At 32.8% G+C, this 18,929-nt stretch overlaps 1 protein-coding gene across 1 annotated transcript in view; it reads left to right on the forward strand.

Moving 5' to 3' along the window:
* Sirt1 (Sirtuin 1) overlaps positions 1-18,049 on the forward strand; it is an 81,533-nt gene extending 63,484 nt beyond the window's left edge. Inside the window, exons 10-12 of the mRNA XM_081726698.1 lie at positions 350-467; positions 6,074-6,411; positions 9,666-18,049. Of these exons, the coding sequence (XP_081582824.1) occupies positions 350-467; positions 6,074-6,411; positions 9,666-9,871 (662 nt within the window). The 3' untranslated portion in view covers positions 9,872-18,049. The remainder of the gene's footprint in view (positions 1-349; positions 468-6,073; positions 6,412-9,665) is intronic.
* Positions 18,050-18,929: the final 880 nt, after the last annotated feature.

The raw sequence follows: 18,929 nt of genomic DNA on the forward strand, positions 1-18,929 counted from the left end.
ATAGTATTGTAAGTACACTTACATAAATTTGAATTTAGTAAGGCAACAATATGATCGTGTTTTGGCCCCACATAATATTTAGTACATAATATCGACATCACTACGTTACAAAATAATAATAATACTAACATTAATAAATAAAGGGTTCTGTGGAAAGGAATATGTGTGAAGCCTCTATGTTCTTCGTAAGAGTACTCATGTATGTATCTGAAATATTGGACATTCGTTTGTTTTTCCAGGAATACAATTAGATGAGTTCTTTCCTAAGTTTAAAATTTATATTCCATACTTTCTATTAGTCAATATATCCTTGAACAGTTTTAAAATAAAAATATTTATTTATTTCCAGGCTCAATTCCGCCAGATGTTCCGCAGATACTCATCAATAGAGAACCTCTTAATCATATGAATTTTGATGTGGATCTTCTAGGAGATAGTGATATTATAATCAATCAATTATGTCATATGTAAGTATATTTTCTTCTTTCAAGAGTCATTCATGAATTTCACATATGTACGAATTTTTGGTGTTCAGTAAGCTTTAACCATAATTTAGTTAGACAAGTAACAAGAGAAGGACTAAATGAAATGTATTCCCAGTTGTGAGGAAAGTTTTATTTATATACAGTATGTCGGAAAAATAACATAACTTTTTAAATTAAACGAATTAGGTATTTTACCAACTGTAGTTCTTTTTGTTCAAAATACATCCTTTCCGCATCAATACACCGCTGGGCACGTTCAACTAATGCTAGCGTAGTCTTTTAATGTTCTTTTTCGGAATCGCCTCAATGACCCTCGCGTCAAGGCAGACTGAACATGTGTAACATTGTCATAAAATATTCCTTTTATGGCCAGTTTTAATTTTGGAACTAGGAAATAGTCACACAGCGATAAATCAGGCGAATACGTTGAATGGATACCAGATTTGATTTTTAGCCAAAAAGTCACGAACTGCGACGGTTCTTTGTCATGGTGCATTGTCGTGCAATAAAGACCAACTGCCTCGCAGTCGATATTTGGGCCGTACGCAAACTATTCGCTTCCGTCTGGCTGTTTTAATTAGGTCCATGCAATATCCAACGCGAGCAAGTTGTTGGTCGTCAGTTAAGGTGTGCGGAACAAATCAAATAGAGACTTTCCGTTTCTTTAAATCCTTTGTCGAAATTTCGTGAATCATGTCGTTCGTCGTATTTATTTCCTTCGCCATCCATCTCAGTCGAATTCGCATCGTGGGCCATCATTTCACGCACTTGTTTCACCAACTGATAGCGATTTTTGTTTATCGATCTGCCTGGCTTTGAATTGTCTTCCAAGGACTCACGACCGTCCCGGAATCGTACATACCACTCTAGCACACGTGCACGAGATAAGCATTCATCACCATACTCTTGTTTCATCATTTCTAATGTTTGTGTAAATGTTTTACCTAGCTTGACACAAAATGTAATATTGGCTCATTGCTCCATCGTCTGAGGCGAGGTGACACCAGATACACACATTTCTTGCTATAACTTGACACTCCGTTAATCGGTATTCATGATTGTGGTCTCGTTTTGTTGAGCAGATATCCAGCTTTCCGATATGTTGCTTCAATAAATGAAACTACGGTTATCTGTAAAGAAAAAAAGTTCCGTTACGTTTCCAACATACTGTGTAAGTATAAAGTGAACAATTTATATTGAAACGCCTTTGTAACTTCTAAACTAATAGTAAAGAGCCTTGAAATTTTGCATATGAGCAGGAGGACATTGTTGGCATTCTGCAGTACCACCAGGTAGCAGTGTTATCAATACAACAGAAACTTGTGTTGTTTTGAAATAGTACTACGTCAGATTATTATGTATTTCAAATCTACTTATTATTCGAAAGCCACATTTATTATCAGTATTACAAACTAATGATACTACAGTATCACAAACAGCCATATTTTGAAGGCCTCTACAGAAGTAATAATGCAACTGAGACGGGCGGTGCAATACACATTTAAAATACCTTAGTGTTAAGTATTATGTTCAGGATATTACGTATTTCGAATAAATAGAAACAAAATTACAAAAATTGAAAATTTTACATTTTTTACAAGTGCTTACGTAAGCATCACATCCAATCTTGTAGATGGTTTTCAAGAGATGTAAAGATCGTAATGCCGTTCACAGCAATATGATATCTCACATCATAACGGAGATACGAAAAACATGATTAAAGACTGTTTTGCTTCTTAAAGTGTAGGAAATTTTTTCAGATGATTGTTGCTCTTATAGCATTACTTCAACAGTTTTAGGAAGTTGTAGGTACAACAAGCACTCCCAGTTGTAAGAATCTCATTTTTAATTCTTCCTACAGTGATATTTGTTTTATAATATATTTTGTTGCAATTTTCGTATATTAATAATAATAATTCTTCAATTTATCCAAGTATTCGTTTATGTCAATTAGTCAGGTTTATCGTTATTTAACTAGCGTATATATGTGGGCGTAGTGATATTAATGATTAAATTTATTTCCCATCGAAATGTATATTTGTAGGGAAATTCTTCTGAATTATGTGAATTTGTATTATTATTAGTATTACCGTATTCTAAATATTCGATTTCATTAATTGGGATAAATATTTTCAAAATTATTCACTCAGAACCTTCAATTATTATTAAAAGTGGGCGGATTACATTCATGGCTTTGCATATGTTTTATTTTCCCATATATGTTAATGTAACGTTGCAGTTTAACAGAGTGAATCCTTGATTTGCTAAACGTCTGGAGTTGAGACTTAAGTAGTTAGTGGTGTTTTAAAATGGAAGTGAGTCATATGTAATTTCTGTTCCTGAATATATTTTGCTGCTTCTCGCGGTAGTAAGACACGTTATACTCATGAAGTGTAATTAGTAAAGTCCAGAAGTAAAGATTGGACTGAAATTGTGGAAGAAAATCTACTGAATAAAACAGAAAAATATCTCAAATGCAAACGTACCTCTATGTTCTTGTGAGCCGATAGACTAGGGTTTCATCAGTGATAAAACTTATCTCACTGTTTGCTGATTAGTAAACCTTGGGCAGTACCTTAAGCTAGTTTCTTCAAAATTAAGGTAAAACTAGATATAAAATTTTGGAGGTTTTAACAGTGCAGTTCAAATTGCTTTTACTGGCAGAAGTTGAATTTTGAGAGCAGGCAACAAACATAATTCGTGGCTAGTTTTTAGTTCCTCCTTCCACAGAGTGAAATGGCTGTATTTCCGAGCATTGCACAATTTTACTACATATCAAAATTATTAATTTCTTGGCAGAATGAAAGTGTCTTGGTGAATAAAACTATTTTTTTTTTTTTTTTTTTTCAATTCAATGACCTCAAATTTATAATATTCATAAAATTCCAGTTTTATTCCGTAGAATGATACTTATTATTACACCTATAGTCACAGCAGATAAATATCAGTGGAACAAGCACAGTTTAACCCTTAAACGCATGACATGAATTGTACCTTAGTTTCCATAACATGGGTCTTTATGATGGGTCCATGGGTCCATAACATGGTCCATAAGATTAGTCTGTTTAGAGTATATATTTCTAAAAAAATCCAATTCAAAGTACAAGACTAGTAGTAATAATACTACTACAAATATAATAACATTTTAGTAAAACAAATACTAATTTGTTATAGTAAAGAACTAATCTAATACTACTATAAAGATTAGTATTAGTATTATATACTAATACTAATATATAATAGTAATCTAATACTAAAATATACCGCGGGTCAGAAATGACCCATGTTATGTATACTACGTATAGAAATATATATAATAAAATATAAAAAATAAATACAAAACCAAAAACTTAAATACATTATTTTTATGTAGTAAACAAACCAATAGAAGATGTCACGGAGAAAAACTACTGTGCAACAAATATTGCAGACAAAAATCTATACATAAATTACTGCTGGGTCATTTTTGACCCATGTTCTGCGTTCTAGGGTTAATTGATACTTTCACTTTATTTAAAATTGTTCTTTGTTGGTGTTAACAAAAATAATTCTCAGAAATATTTAGACTGGATTACCTTCCTGTTTTGATTCTGGTACAGATGCATGTTTAGTGGCCCAAAAAAGATGGTTAGATTCTGTTTTAGAATAATTGTTATAAACAATAAATTGTTATACGTTATTATTATAAGTAGTGAAATGTGAATTACAGAATATGAATAGTACTATTTATGTATGGGTCAGTATTAGAGTAAAGTAGTGATGTATATTATAATATGTATAAGAAGTTTGCAGGGTCACGTTTGATTTGATAAGTATATTAACATTGCAAGTACAGAAGATAATTATTTCATAAAATAAGCATGTAAACACTTAAGTACAATCTTGTATGGAAATGTGAAATTTATTTTATTTAAACTTTGAGAATTACTTAACTATTGAAAACCTATTATAACAACTATTAACAAAATGTCAATCAATTCAGATCAGTTGTCACTAGAAGTTCATAGCAAAGTTTATATATAATGTGCGTATATAATGTGCAGTGAATAAAGATTAACCCAGTTACTACACAATTTTATTCCCGTGTTTAGCTAAACAATTTCCGTGAATTTTACAAGCTGTTTCATAAGAATTCCTCAGTACATTTTCAATTAAGAGAAATTAATTTTCTGGAACTAATAACAGCATTAGGATTCTCGTGTGTATAAAGAAGAACATGGAACATATCGTCTGAATTATAAGGTGACATGCTTATAATAAGTCAAATTTACAGTTGCGAAAGAGTAATAACTTAATTTTATTTTAAGTAGAATTTAGTTTCTTAGCATTTGTAGGGACATACTCCCTAACAACTGCTAATATGGCGGCCCTAAATATCCAATTTGCATAATCTATTTATACGCATATTTATTATTACTATCAGTACATGTACAAATAAGTAAGTTACATAATTTTAACTAGTATTTTGAAGTTTACCAATGTTCATTTCCGGAATAGTTTGAGATATCAAATTGGTCTAAACTATATTATAATCTTTATGTTATTAAGTTAAACAAGAGTTATTAAGTTTTATTTATTTTTATATATCTCCCCCTCCTACCTCCTTCCGAAAGTTCTATCGTCAAAGTGTTGTGCCCAATGAACACCATATATAACTGACATTATAATTAATTGTGTATGTAATGTATTTGCTTATTACATACTGCATTCAAGAAGAAAGAAAACACTGGTCATACATGAATTAGAAACTCCAACCGGAAGTAGGCTCAAATCTTGCAAACGGTGCGAGATATTGAGAAAAAATAATCGAAAAAATCCCCTTTATGGTACCCCTTGGCTTTTTTTTAATCAATACGTCTTTCACTTATGTACAGACGTTAAGAGGAATGAAAAGGAGATTTATGCTCATATGCGAATAATGCGCTGTGTAGAGAGCGCAGATTCAGCTAGTTTCTATATAAAAGAAGAAATCCGGCTGAGTGACTTATCTAAGCAACGCCTAAGCCAAACTGCTTTCTGTAAATTTGAAATCGGGACAGTACTTGGGATTTGTGACATAAGGTTCCACTAAGGATGGATTTTTGAAAATTCAGCGCTGAAGGATGAGGATAGAAGTTGTAATTATTATAATATGATGTCAATATCTCGGAATCCCTTGAGGTTACACACATGAAATTTGGTATTTAGACTTCTGATTTAAGTGAAACACAGATTTCAGCGCTTTTAGATGTTTGACCTGGAAGGGAGGACAGAGGAAGTGATTCATTTTGATGCCCATACGAGAGTTCGAATTTCGTACGAGCCTTCGAGTTTAGACGAATTCTATATAAGAGGTGCAGAAGAATGCAATGCCCGCAATAATACCTGGAGGAATTTGCTAGTCAAATGTATCAATGACATTTGAAACGTCTTAATCACTTGGTAATTTCCAGAGTGAGAGAAACATATGATAGTAAATGGAGTAAAAGAAATTAATGGATTTAATTAATAATTAATAATAATAATAATAAATTCAGAATCCGAATTCCGTGTGCTTACTAGAACCCATTTGCAGTTATTATTGTTTCATTCTTAATTTTATTTCGTAGGCTTGGAGGAGGCTGGGAAGCGGAGTGTTGGAGACAGCCGATGGTGGAAACAACTCAGCTTCTCCCGTCTCCAGCGAAACAAATGAACAGTAAAGATGACAAAGAAGATAGTGAGAACAGAATTAATGTTAATGAAAGTGAATCAAACTGTGACACAAACAGTGGCGTTGTTCAGTGTAGTGTTGATAGTGAGAAAAAGGATACGTCCAAAGATTCTCCATCTGATAAAAAGTCAGTGGAGGAAGACCAAGATGATCCAAAGTCGGAAGACGACATTGATGCTTTAAGAAGGTGTTGGCAACCAAAAGTGAAAGAATCCTTATCAGAACGTCTACCAGGTAACTTATTTTTCTTTAAGTCTTAATGGAATTGCATTGGGGGATATGCTTAGTAGTAGGAGTGGTAATGAATTAATGAGAAATTAGAAAGCAAACTGTTTATTCGATTAAATAGTGAAGATCGATTTGTTTTGCGGCATTAGATTTTAAGTGGCATTCAAAAGTAAATTCACAGCCTCCTTACAATATCTAAATAAAATATTTGCAACGGTTTTGTGACTTCTAATTAATTTACACATCAATCACTGTATATTGCATGAAAAACTAGAGAAAAAAAAAAATTAGTAATTCAAAACTACAGAACCTTTATTACAGAAAATTTTAGGATTATCTTCCTCATTATATATGTTGTTTGGTAAGAATTTTGATACATATTTCCCTTACCATCAGTACTGCAATATTTTTTATTTTTAATCAGGTTGGCAAAAACCATAGTTTTTATTGAAAAAACCTAAAAACCAGGTTTTTTTTTTTTTTTTTTTTTTTTTAACCCGTTTTGTTTAAATAATTTGCTCAATGCATTTATATCACATATGGACAGAAGTAAGCTTGTTTCGCCTTAGTGTTAGTATGCAACAACCGGATTACGCTGGAAGGGGTCACATAAGCTTAAAGCGGAATCCAAACCGCTTCTCGGCTTACATCCAAGAGAAATTGTTCTCCATTTGAACTCGAAACCGGGACTAATTGACCACAAATGCGATACGTCTGCCGACTCACTCACGAAGGACTCGTGGTAAAAATATGTTGACTGATCTTTACATATTTGTTAATATAATCGTCAAGAGTTATTAGTACAGAAAGACAAAAAGATAAACAATTGCACAAGTGGATCCGTTATACAGAATTACATATGGACAATTTCAAAGTACTACAGAGTACAGAAGAATTAATTTAGTCCAAGTCAGTTCACTACGACTTTTATTAGTCCAACTTAAAGGAATATAACGACTTACTTTGCATATCAGTAAGAAAAGTGAATAAAGATACGAATTATTTGAGTCCACTTTGGCTCTGACCCATTTATACATAAACAGTTACCAAAGATTCTTGTTATTTCAATAATTGCCTCTCGTGGGGTTTGTATGACCCCCTCCCTAAAAAAGTACGGCATTTCGATGTATTTTATCAATATTAAACATTATTAAAACGAAACAATGTTTATAATTTTCCTTTGGTTGCATAACAATAATAATAAACTATAAAAAAATCAGAAAAGAAACATCCATAAAGTTACATAAAAAAAAGTTACTTTAGTATTATAATCTCTTTGAGTAAAGAATGGGGAATTTAGGTCTGAATATAGTACGAATAATATATGGGAGTGAAGCGTAATAACCCACAAACGTGTGTTCATCAAGGACATTTTTCGTTTTTTGGTTTAAACCAGTTTTTGAAAAAACCAGCTGGTTTAAACCACCTTGGTTTAAACCAGCCAACCCTGCACAATATAATATCTTAATTTTAATGACCTTTCAATAAAATATGTGTGAAAAGTATTCAAGTCAGAAACTAATCCCGAACTTAGAATATCTAATTTCATTTATAACTCGCAAACTTGAAATGATTGGCAAATCATATGGACAGTATTGCCCCAAAACTCAAACAACTTGGAATTTGAACGAGTGGCATGTTGTTCATGTGTGTTTGTGTGTACGTTTCCCAGCGCTTGAGCCAACCGTTCGCTTCGCTGTTCAATTTGTTGTTGGAAGCTATAGTGGAAACCTTTCGTGTGATTTTCACGGTTATTTGTATGTTTGTAATTTCATTAATTTAAATATTTAAAATAATAATAATAATATTTTATCCTAAATTTTAGTGTATTTACTGTTAAAATCATTCTGAAAATTCGAGTTTGTGGGACCCAGGAACGGATAAATTCCCCGTTTCTGTTACTTTAAAGGAATAAAAACTGTCTTCATGCTCGAACAGGGTTCTGGAACGGATTAAGTTCGGATTGCGAGATGTCACTTTATATGGTTGTCTTGAAACTTTGTGATCCTTACCTTGTCTTATATGCCTTGAAACATTTTTATTTCTCCCGTACTAGGGCCTTTTAACTTTGAACTTGAACTTGTAAAATGTTACTATTTTACGTACCTGTGATTTGTGAAAAATCACTACAAGCTTGCTGTCGCTGGTCCTATTAATCGTTCATCCTTATTTGTCCCTTCATTTCTCGTATGAAGATCCCAAGAGATCTCGATAGACCAGAATAAAAGATATTTTAATTACCAAACATTTTGTCGTATAACTATTGTAAATATATTTTTACTTTTAACCCCGCGGTGTTCCAGCTGTTAAAGTAATTCTTACCATGCCTGAAATTAACGTAAAGTTTTCTTATCAATTACTTTAGTCTCCGTCAGTTGACTAATGCTGCCTTTTGCCAGGACACCTTTCCCATGGCATGTCCGTTAAAATCTGTACTTAAAGTGTACAAACTGAAGTAAAAAAGTATGTAGATATAACATAGTATCAGTTCATGTGCAATAGATGAAGAAGAAATGACGTAAAATGGCATATCAGTTAATTTTTCCAATTAACTATCAGTCATCTGGCATTCAGAAGTCATACAGCACCTACAAAAGGTATTTTTGGTATCCGTTCGAGCAGAAATAGTCATTGAATGTTATTCAATGGGAAAGTACATTGTTTCACTTAGATCTGACATATCATTTTAATTGTCCCATGAGTATGTTCTTTAGTCTAAATGAGATATTATTAATAAAGGAGGAATGAGTGTATGAGAAGAAATGCAAGAACACAGTGAAACCCCACAGACATATTGTTCACCACAAACTCACCTGGCCTGGAATTGAAACAAGGGACCCCTAACACCACTGAGCTACCGTGCTTCCTTTCTCACTGTTCTTTACGTACAAACATTTTTGGTATCTCTTTCGTTACTTACACAGTTGTTTCTCCTTAAAAGAGAAACAGTGAAAATCCGTTTCCCGAATATTTACTTCCCGATAAAACAGTGTCTCTAAATATTCAACATGCAGATGAAATCTTTCTTCCATTAGCTAAATAGACATTCATTGCTGCATTTTTCTTTGTAAGGGAACTTACTTAACATGAAATAACCATAAAATGAAAAAAAATATCAGTTTTAGTTTACATCGCATTGTTTATACTTTTATTAGTCATACCCAACAATATATCCACTTTTTTCATTATTGAATATTTTGAAATATGTACAGTATATTTCGAGCTTGGTATATTAATGCAATTTTTCTATTTGTGAACAGAAAATTCGTACTACTTTCTGCATCCAAATCGATACATCTTTCCGGGAGCAGAATATATTTATGATCCTGACGAGGAGCAGTCTTCTTGCTCAAGTGACACTGAGGTTGAAAACGAGAAGAACCAAGAAAATGCATCAGATGAAGAAGACAATGGTTTCTGGGATGATAATAAGAAAGACCAAACAGAAGAAGCAGTACAAAGGTAGAATTTTTATTCTAGTGAAGACTTTATAAATGAATATGTCAACAAAGTATGAGTGCAGATGTGCCGAGTGTTCGTTCATAACTTATTTTTGCTGTGGCTTTGTATTGGATGCCTAATTGTACAGTTCATATTCAGAGCAAGTTATCGGCTTTAAAGTGAGCGAAGGCCTCTTGGGGAAGGGGAGAACACAGGTGAATTAACATTTCAAGTGATAGTAAATTTTTTTTTTTTTTTTTTTTTTTTTTTTTTTTTTTTTTTTTTTTTTTGTAAGCCTTTGTAGTAACGTCTACAAATGATTAAATGAATTTCATTTTCCAATGCTTTTAGAATAGAACTGTAGTTTCTTTGCGTACTCTGTATGTATGCGTTTAATGAAGGAAGGGTGAAAGATACAATAATAACATTGAAAAACTAAATTCTGCATCAGTTTAAGTGTGTTCAGATAATTTGATAATAATAGTTCTCGGAGTTTCGCTCAGGACAGAATCGTGTAGAGCTAAGTCGCATTTGTTTTAAAAATAGTGACGGAAAAGTAATACTTTACTAGGAAATCCAAAAATTACGCTAATAGATTGTTTGAATTTTCCTTCGTTCAATGTAGAGACCTTTATGAATTGTGGTGAATGTGTGCTGAATGCCTAATATATATTTAAAATCCTTCAAACTACTATTGTGATCATCTTCTGTGTTTAAAGTATACGTTTCTAGTAAGCGACCTTGATCACTGAGCTTTTCCTGTCTTATCAGTATTACTAATCTCTTCATATTTTCCGTGGGCTGTTTCTGATAATTCCTCTTCTAGAACAAAAAAAAAAAAAAAAAAAAAAAAATCTCTTCTGTAGAATATGAATTCCAAAGTGAATACTAAGTAAAGTTACTGAGCTAATCAAAGCAATGTGGTACATTTGCTATTTTTCATCATGTCAAATTGCTATATTCGTTTCATTTAAATAGTACATATGTTTTCATGTAATACTGCTGTAATTCATTCATCAGTTTACATAACGATTTCAGTGTACTAACTTTCGGAAGTTCTAAACATGAGGTACTCTTCCGGATTATCTACGGTGTATAATTCTGTTCATGAATGTTCTGAAAGAAACAGATTGGACAGACTTTATCTTTTACTGAAAATCTCATGGTCGGCAATAATGAAGTTGTTATCTTACAAACGTACAATGACTTCCTGATTATATTCGTAGGTAGGAAAAACCAGCGCAGTAGTTTTGTCTTGGTCTCTGTAATATGTTGTCCATTGTCATTTTCAAGGAAGGGAAGGTCATGTTGAACCCATGAAAATATATCATCAGATAAAGATTTCCAAAGGGTTTAATGATAGACAAGCAGAAGTTGCGTAGAAGTGATGAATTGTACGAGGTAAGGTTAGTTGTAATAGTCGTAGGTATTTTGTCTGTCAAACATAGTCACTTGGTTGGAATATATCGGAGGACGTTCCTGATATTTGTGATGTGTATACTAGGGTAAAGTGTTTTTTTAACACGGTAAAATAATTCTAAATTTGCTCCTGAAGGAAGAAACTAGTAATCAGGTAGTCATATTACTCGTGAAATACTGAAGCGTTAATAGTCTTTTCTTTGATAAGTTTTACAATATTTTTAGAGTAAAGTCATTTCAGCAAGACCGTTAAAACAATTTAGAGAGAAAGCCATTAATACTCTGAAAGGTAATAAGTCAGGGTATGTTTTTGCCGCATTGTTTCAAGGCTTGCGTTTCTTACTTCCAACGAATGTTGAAGTTATCGTGTTTGTTAACCTGCTTTGCTATTTATTAAAAGTATGAGTTAATAAAGTATTTTTAAACAGATTACGTAATGACGTAATGGGATTCATATTATTAATAATAAAAGTATAAAAAATGTACTCAGTGAAGCATACAAATGTTGACGTAGCGTTGGTATGCCTTGTAACATTTGGATACTTCAGTATATATACAAATTTTTACTTTTATTACTAAGAGTTAAACATATTTCTGTGGAAAGGAAAGATAGAATACAATTTCTTGCGATTACGAATGTTCCTATTACAAATATTTAAATCGCTGTGTTGGGAATATATGTCTCTTATGTTGACAAAGCGCCGTAACGTGATGTGGCATCATGCAACAAATTCACGGAATACCTCAAAAGATAAAACCTTTTGTTTCAGTAGCTTCGATATATTCTCTTCGGCGTTTGTAATTGGGGAATTTTGGAACAATCAGACATCTCCACGATACCAAATAAACGCTCTATAGGATTCCTGTTGAGCGACACCAATGTTCAGAAATCCCTAGAATGCTCCCCAAATCAGTCTGCAGCACCCCTGCCTGATGAGAGTGCTTTATGCTGCTGGAAAATTCCATTTACTTGGGGCACGTGAAGTCCATGCATTAATACAGATGGCCACCAAGCAGCCGCTCAAGGTGATAACCGTTCATTGACCAGTGTAGTCCTATATTGTCCAAGTAGAAACTTCTTGATATCTTCCGTGGCATGGCAGTAACAGAGGCACGCACACTCTTTGATCTTCTGCTCCCGTATCTTATGAGCGCTAATAAACACCACACCATCTTGTTCGATACGGGTGTGGTAGCTTTATCATTGATTTCCAATGTCACTTGACAATTTTAGAAAGAAATAACTGGTCGTGATCGTTAAGCAGGCATGGGTGACTACTGCTCTATCCGGTACAGTAGTGCTGTCCATACGGTATGCCCGATTCGCTTGTGATACAGTAGATAGGGAAAATTCAGTCTCTCCACAACGACTAAAATGGGTTGTTTCATCCTTTTGGCACCTACTGTTATGCTTCTGCATATCGACTCCCATGAACGTCTTAGCCTGCCTTCACCTTCAGCTCAACTGACACACGTCTGTGCATTCGCAAGCCGTCAAATAACGTATACGTGTGGTAGTTCCAGCTCTAGAGTATGTACTATCACTATATGAGTACATGTAAATATATATCTAGTTTAGACAAAAGTTTTGATACACATGTCGGTAGGTGGCACGCACAACCAAGTCCGTGCATGGGTGTGACTAAAAGGTTCAACTGTAGGTATCAGAACATTAAGTGCACAGCACGCGTTTGCACTCCAGTTTCGCAGAAGAGACTGCATCGTACAGGTATACGCGTGTTCTCTGGAAGTTATCGCAGAGGCTTCCCCGAACAATATTTCATAAACCCGGTCATTTTGTGCGTTCAAAGATTCTTCAGTGGTGATCTTTTCGTCTGGAACAGAGTGTCGTGGTGTAAATCACCCGTGAACCGCCAGAAAAACTGCAGAGTTAAAAGAAATGTCTTTATGCCATTTGTAGGCTCGAACTCCTAAATCTTCAAGCAATATCCGGAACATGCTCCGGTAGGTGGCACGCACAACCAAGTCCGTGCATGGGTGTGACTAAAAGGTTCAACTGTAGGTATCAGAACATTAAGTGCACAGCACGCGTTTGCACTCCAGTTTCGCAGAAGAGACTGCATCGTACAGGTATACGCGTGTTCTCTGGAAGTTATCGCAGAGGCTTCCCCGAACAATATTTCATAAACCCGGTCATTTTGTGCGTTCAAAGATTCTTCAGTGGTGATCTTTTCGTCTGGAACAGAGTGTCGTGGTGTAAATCACCCGTGAACCGCCAGAAAAACTGCAGAGTTAAAAGAAATGTCTTTATGCCATTTGTAGGCTCGAACTCCTAAATCTTCAAGCAATATCCGGAACATGCTCCGTAAATAGGTATTTTTTACGTCATAACAGTTCACTTCTGCATCAGATTTCGTTGCCGTAAGGTGTCCAAATTTCTGATGGTCTGTAGAATCTTTGCAGTATGTAGACGATCCATGATAGTAGGCGCCTGTAGGTCTCTCTCTATGGTCTGGTAGACGAACACATGGATAATTCCGAGTGGCTGCAGAAGGTTGAATGTCTTACTTATGGTTTGGTCTGAATATCTTATTTATGGTTACCCTACTTCACTTAAAAATAATACCAAATAGGTGGTTAAAACATTGTGATCTTACATTCTATACTATCTCTGCGTAATATGTTGCGTTTTGACATATTGGTTGAGTTTCCTACTTCACTCTATCTGCTGAAGCATTTTAGCGAAAGGGCTTCTAGTATATTTTATTGATGTGTTTTACTGTATCTAGACTATTTTCTTGTAAGTGATTCATTTCCTTGTCCCGATTCGGGATTTATTTGTTCCAATGTGTATATTGTATTTTCAAAGATTTGTGAATGATATAATCAAGTATGAAGATTTGATGTCGCCGGTTTCACATATTTTGTATTGAAGCAAAAGATAGCAAAATAATTCAAAATGCATTATTTTGTTGTATCTCAGTTCGAAGTTACTACATGCAATAAACCCAAACAAATCTATTCATGACAAAAATGATTGCCTCTGTTTTTTGAGCGGAGGGTACATGGTGATGACTAAAAGGTTCAACTACCACGAAAAGAGTTCTAATAAATGCCACTTACGAAGTGATAATTTGTTAGTTTTTTACATACCTTGCGTTGTTTTATTTGAATTCAAACCCAATATTTCCCTTGCTTACGGTGAAAGCTTCATCCGGGCTGTATATCTCTGAAGAAAATATCAAAGATTCTAATTACATAATTGCCACTCTTCCTTTTTCCTGATATTTGATTTTTTTTTTTTTTTTTTTTTTTTTTAATTTTAATTTTAAACTTGAGCTCTAAAAATTCTTTGTACTGTTTATACATTAAATTAAATTTTATTTACGATCATTATATGAAAAATGTTAACTGACACTGCAAAAATAGCAATTCTTCGAATTACGTCACCTCATATCAATGTTACAGTTCTTGAAGAGAGAATTTGATGGATAAATGTTATAAAAATTACTGAATGGGAAATTAAATCATTTGTATCCGATTTGATGATCTTTCCTAGGTTAATAATCTGGTGTTCTCTCTAAAGAATCCTGTACCAGGTTATGATAGAATTAAAATCCGGAACAGAGTTTTCCAGATAGAAACTGGAACCACATTATCAGTCTAGAAAAAGCTATGAAATCCTCATACAAATAATTTAATTTTCTCCAGTAATTTTGGTAACAGTTACCCATCAAATTCTCACTTCAAGAAGTGCCTACATTGATATGTGATGTAGCTATTTTTGCAGTGGCAGTTTTCATATAATGGCCATAAATAAAATTTCATATAGTATGTAAATATGAAGAATTTTGAATCTCAAGTTTAAAATTAAAAGTATCTTCAAGTACAAGGAAGATGAGAAAGAAGCAGGTATGTAAATAGATCTTGATACTCTCTTCAGGACCACCAGATTAAACTTCCAGTATAAGGAAGGGAAATATTAGGTTCGAATTCAAATAAAAAACAATGCAAGGTATGTAAAAACTTTTATTATATACAGTATAACATTATGATTGCGTAAATAAACTGAAAATATTAATATATTATGATCATTTATTAGTTAGTTGCTTTATAATTAGTTCATTACTCCGTGTGACAAATGAGTGACAGTTTGATTCAGTTGGTTTTGTTTGATAAAGTGAGAAGTCACTGTGTTTTCGCCGTCACATTTGAAAGGATTATTTCCCAATGAGAAATAGAAAAGAAAGGGAAAGAGAGAGAAGTTTAGTATTCAGGGAGAAATTTATTGCTTGAGCTACGCGAATTTAAAAAGAAAAATCTGTTAAGCTCTTTCCACTGCATGTAAGAAAATAAAATGTAAAATGTATTTATCATCCTTCACCCTTCCTAAATTTTCGAGGGATAACTGAGTAGAAACATCATAAAACCTTCCTGGTACAATATCAAAATTATAAATCATCGCTTGATAATTGTTTTGTATATTTTGTATGCCATGTATATTATAACAACCAAAAAATAGTAAATCAAATGTAAAAATCAAAAATTTTCGTAATGTACGAGGGTGTTCCAGAAACTGGATATTCAAGGTTCTAGCTTAGCATGTGCAAGATTTCGGATTCGACTTAAAAAAAAAAAAAAAAAAAAAAATCAAATTTCCTTTATGAACGTCTTCAATTTAAAACAGGTGCAGAAAGCAAAGCAGCAGTAGGAGTTGTCTTTGAGTAAAAGATAATTAAAAAGTACCAGAATAACACTGGTAGATTGTATACTTGGGTGCATTTAAATATAAACGAAAATATAATATTATATTTTTCGCAAGCAATAATATGTATTAAATGCAGATAATTCTAGAGTTCTGTTTTACATAATGAACGTTTAGTTTTATTTTAAGTTTGGACTTATGATGTTCCGCATTTTCGTGTGAATGAATCGAATGTATTGTGAATGTGTGTGTGTGAGTGTTGAAGAGATCATAATATTGATCTCTTGGTTTTAAAATTTTAAAGTATCCATATGTTTTATTAATGGTTCTATGTTGTCTCCTTATTACAGTTGTTAATGTCCTTCCTACTAAAACTTTTAAGATATAGATATATATACAAATAAATATGCTAAATATGGTACAAAATAATCCACATGGATGCTGTGAGCGTACCATGTGCAGATTCATGACAAGTTCTTAAAAATGACAAGTCATATAAATTAATCATGTAGTGTTAGGTACGATAGTAGTAGTAGTAATTGTTGTAGTAATAGTAGTAGAAGTCAATAGTTCTCCTATTTCTACCTTCATACGTTTAAGGAAGTTCAGTCTATGTACTCTTAAATTTGTTTTTGCATTTTTTGTTTGTCTTATTTATATGATAGTATGTTGCCATATGTTAACAAAAAATTGCAATGTTAAGTTTTGTGTTCATGTTCTGAAATACTTGTATTGATCTTATTGTTTATTCAGAACGTCAAGAAGAAATATGATAAAGGAATAGACACGTTAAATGCTGGCGTTTTAAAAATATTTGTGTATATATATTATTAATAAACAAACAACACAAATCAAAGATAAATATTGTAGTTCCATCCAATCAGAGTTCGTTTTGTCAGTATTATGAACCGTTTATGGTCATGATTTGTGATTTTGTATCACCATATCTTTTTTTTTTTTTTTTTTTTTTTTTTTTTTTTTTTTTTTTTTTTTTTTGTCCGAAATCCTTTTGAAACTTTACCTTGTTCTGTAGGGTTTATATTATTATTTTTAATATATTCTCGAATGAAATAAATAAAAGCTGCATAGTAGAAAAAAATAACTAGAAAAGCTTAGTGAGAAACATATAAGTAATGTTAGAAGTTCTATATAAAAATAATATTCAAGCAAGAAAAATACAGGAAGTAGCTTTCCGTATAGTCATTTCTTGTAAACAAATAAGGCATATGTTCGAGTGGCTTGTTTTATTTTTGTTACAGGTATTTTAAATGTGTTTTTATCAGTTGTTTCCGTGCGTCTTTTACAATCTACCTTGGAATATGTTCCTTTTCTTCGTATGTAGTCTAAATAGTTGGGTTTCTGGCAGTTATGCGGACCTAGCGAGGTATTTGTTTTGAGATTCAATAGTAAAAATATTTAAGTGAAGATCAAATTTTCGGTAGTTTCCGTAGATAACCTAGTTTTTATGGGTTAGCGTTACACAAAATACAGTTAATGAAACAAACGTGCAAAAACAAATGGAAGTTCTTCTGTATTTTTGTTATAAATGGCAAAATTTTCTCCATTTAACTGTCCAAAAGAAAGAATTTTGTAATATAGAAATATAAAGTCTTAATCAGCGAAAGCTAAAAAACAGGAAGTTCATTATAATATATTACATAAAAGATTTTTGTATGATAACAAGATATGGATAACACATTTTGGGGTAACGATAGATACAGTTTGGAAAATAAACATTTATTGATAAGATCCTTTAATTTCAATATATTCTGAATCTTAAAACATTGGCTGTATTTGAATAAGAGTATTTTTCTGGTGGAAAACAGAACTAATTTGATTTGAATTTCAAGAAGAACGTCAATATTTGGAAATAAAATTGGAAGTATTGCGTTGTATCTAGAACATTAATATGAAATGAAGGCTTGGTAAATGTATGTCACATGTCACCTTTGCTAAGATGTGAAGACAAAGTTTACTGTTATATTCAATACTTGTTATGAATTTTTAAAGAAATAGTATTATTTGGTCACATTATTTAAATTGTATTTTAATATTTGGTTACTCTTTTTTTTAAGTAATTATTAAAAGTACATGTAAATAAATTGAATCTCAAATCTACGTTTTTTATGTTTATTTATTAGAGAGTATATGTGCGACCATCTCCAATACATGTTCGGAATTTCATTTCATACTCGCTGATTTAGTAGGAAATTAAGAAAGAAAAAAATATGTTCGTGAATGGAATGATGTAATGGTTTATTAATCAAATGTAGAATTATTCTTGCACTTACCACTCGTATATTTCTGTAAACAGCGACGTTTCGAACCTATATGGGGTTACTCTTCAAGTTCTTACAGTAATAAACAAAAAAATTACAAAATTGAAAAGAAAGTCTACAGGTCTGTGTTTCATTTGTAGATAGTTTCACAAAAGTAATACCATAGAAGAATCAGAGAGGGAATCCTTTCTGAATTATCTACACGCGGGATGGAATTATGCAGGTTTTCCTTTCAGAATTCTAAACTATGCTATGCAGCAATGACGAAAGTATTATAGAACGTCTTTGTCCGTCTGTCGACAGGTATCGGAGTAAAAACGGTAAGAGATATCGAGATTGATTTTTTTTTTTTTTCAATCGATTCAGCGTCCTAAGGATAGTTTCCATCTCCTTCGTTAACGTTATATTCAAACAAGTAATAGTTCGAATTAGTCATTTCCGGTGTCAACGTTTATCGCCATATAACGAAAATGGTAACAGATAGCGAGAAGCAGTTTTTTTGCGAACGATTTAGCGTCCCAAGGCAATGTACCATGGCTATTCTGAACATTCTGCCAAAAACAGAAGTGGTTCAAATTTAATAATCCGTTTTCAGTACTGATTTTCACAGAACTAAAACGATAAAAGACATCGAGACGCTTTTTTTCAATTGATTCAGCATCCCAAGAATAAGTCCCATTCCTCCATTAACTCTAATGAACTCAAACTGAAAGTGGTTC

Source organism: Thermobia domestica, chromosome 1 (assembly GCF_964235325.1).
Source record: "Thermobia domestica chromosome 1, izTheDome1.hap1.1, whole genome shotgun sequence".
Classification (NCBI taxonomy): Eukaryota; Metazoa; Arthropoda; class Insecta; order Zygentoma; family Lepismatidae; genus Thermobia; species Thermobia domestica.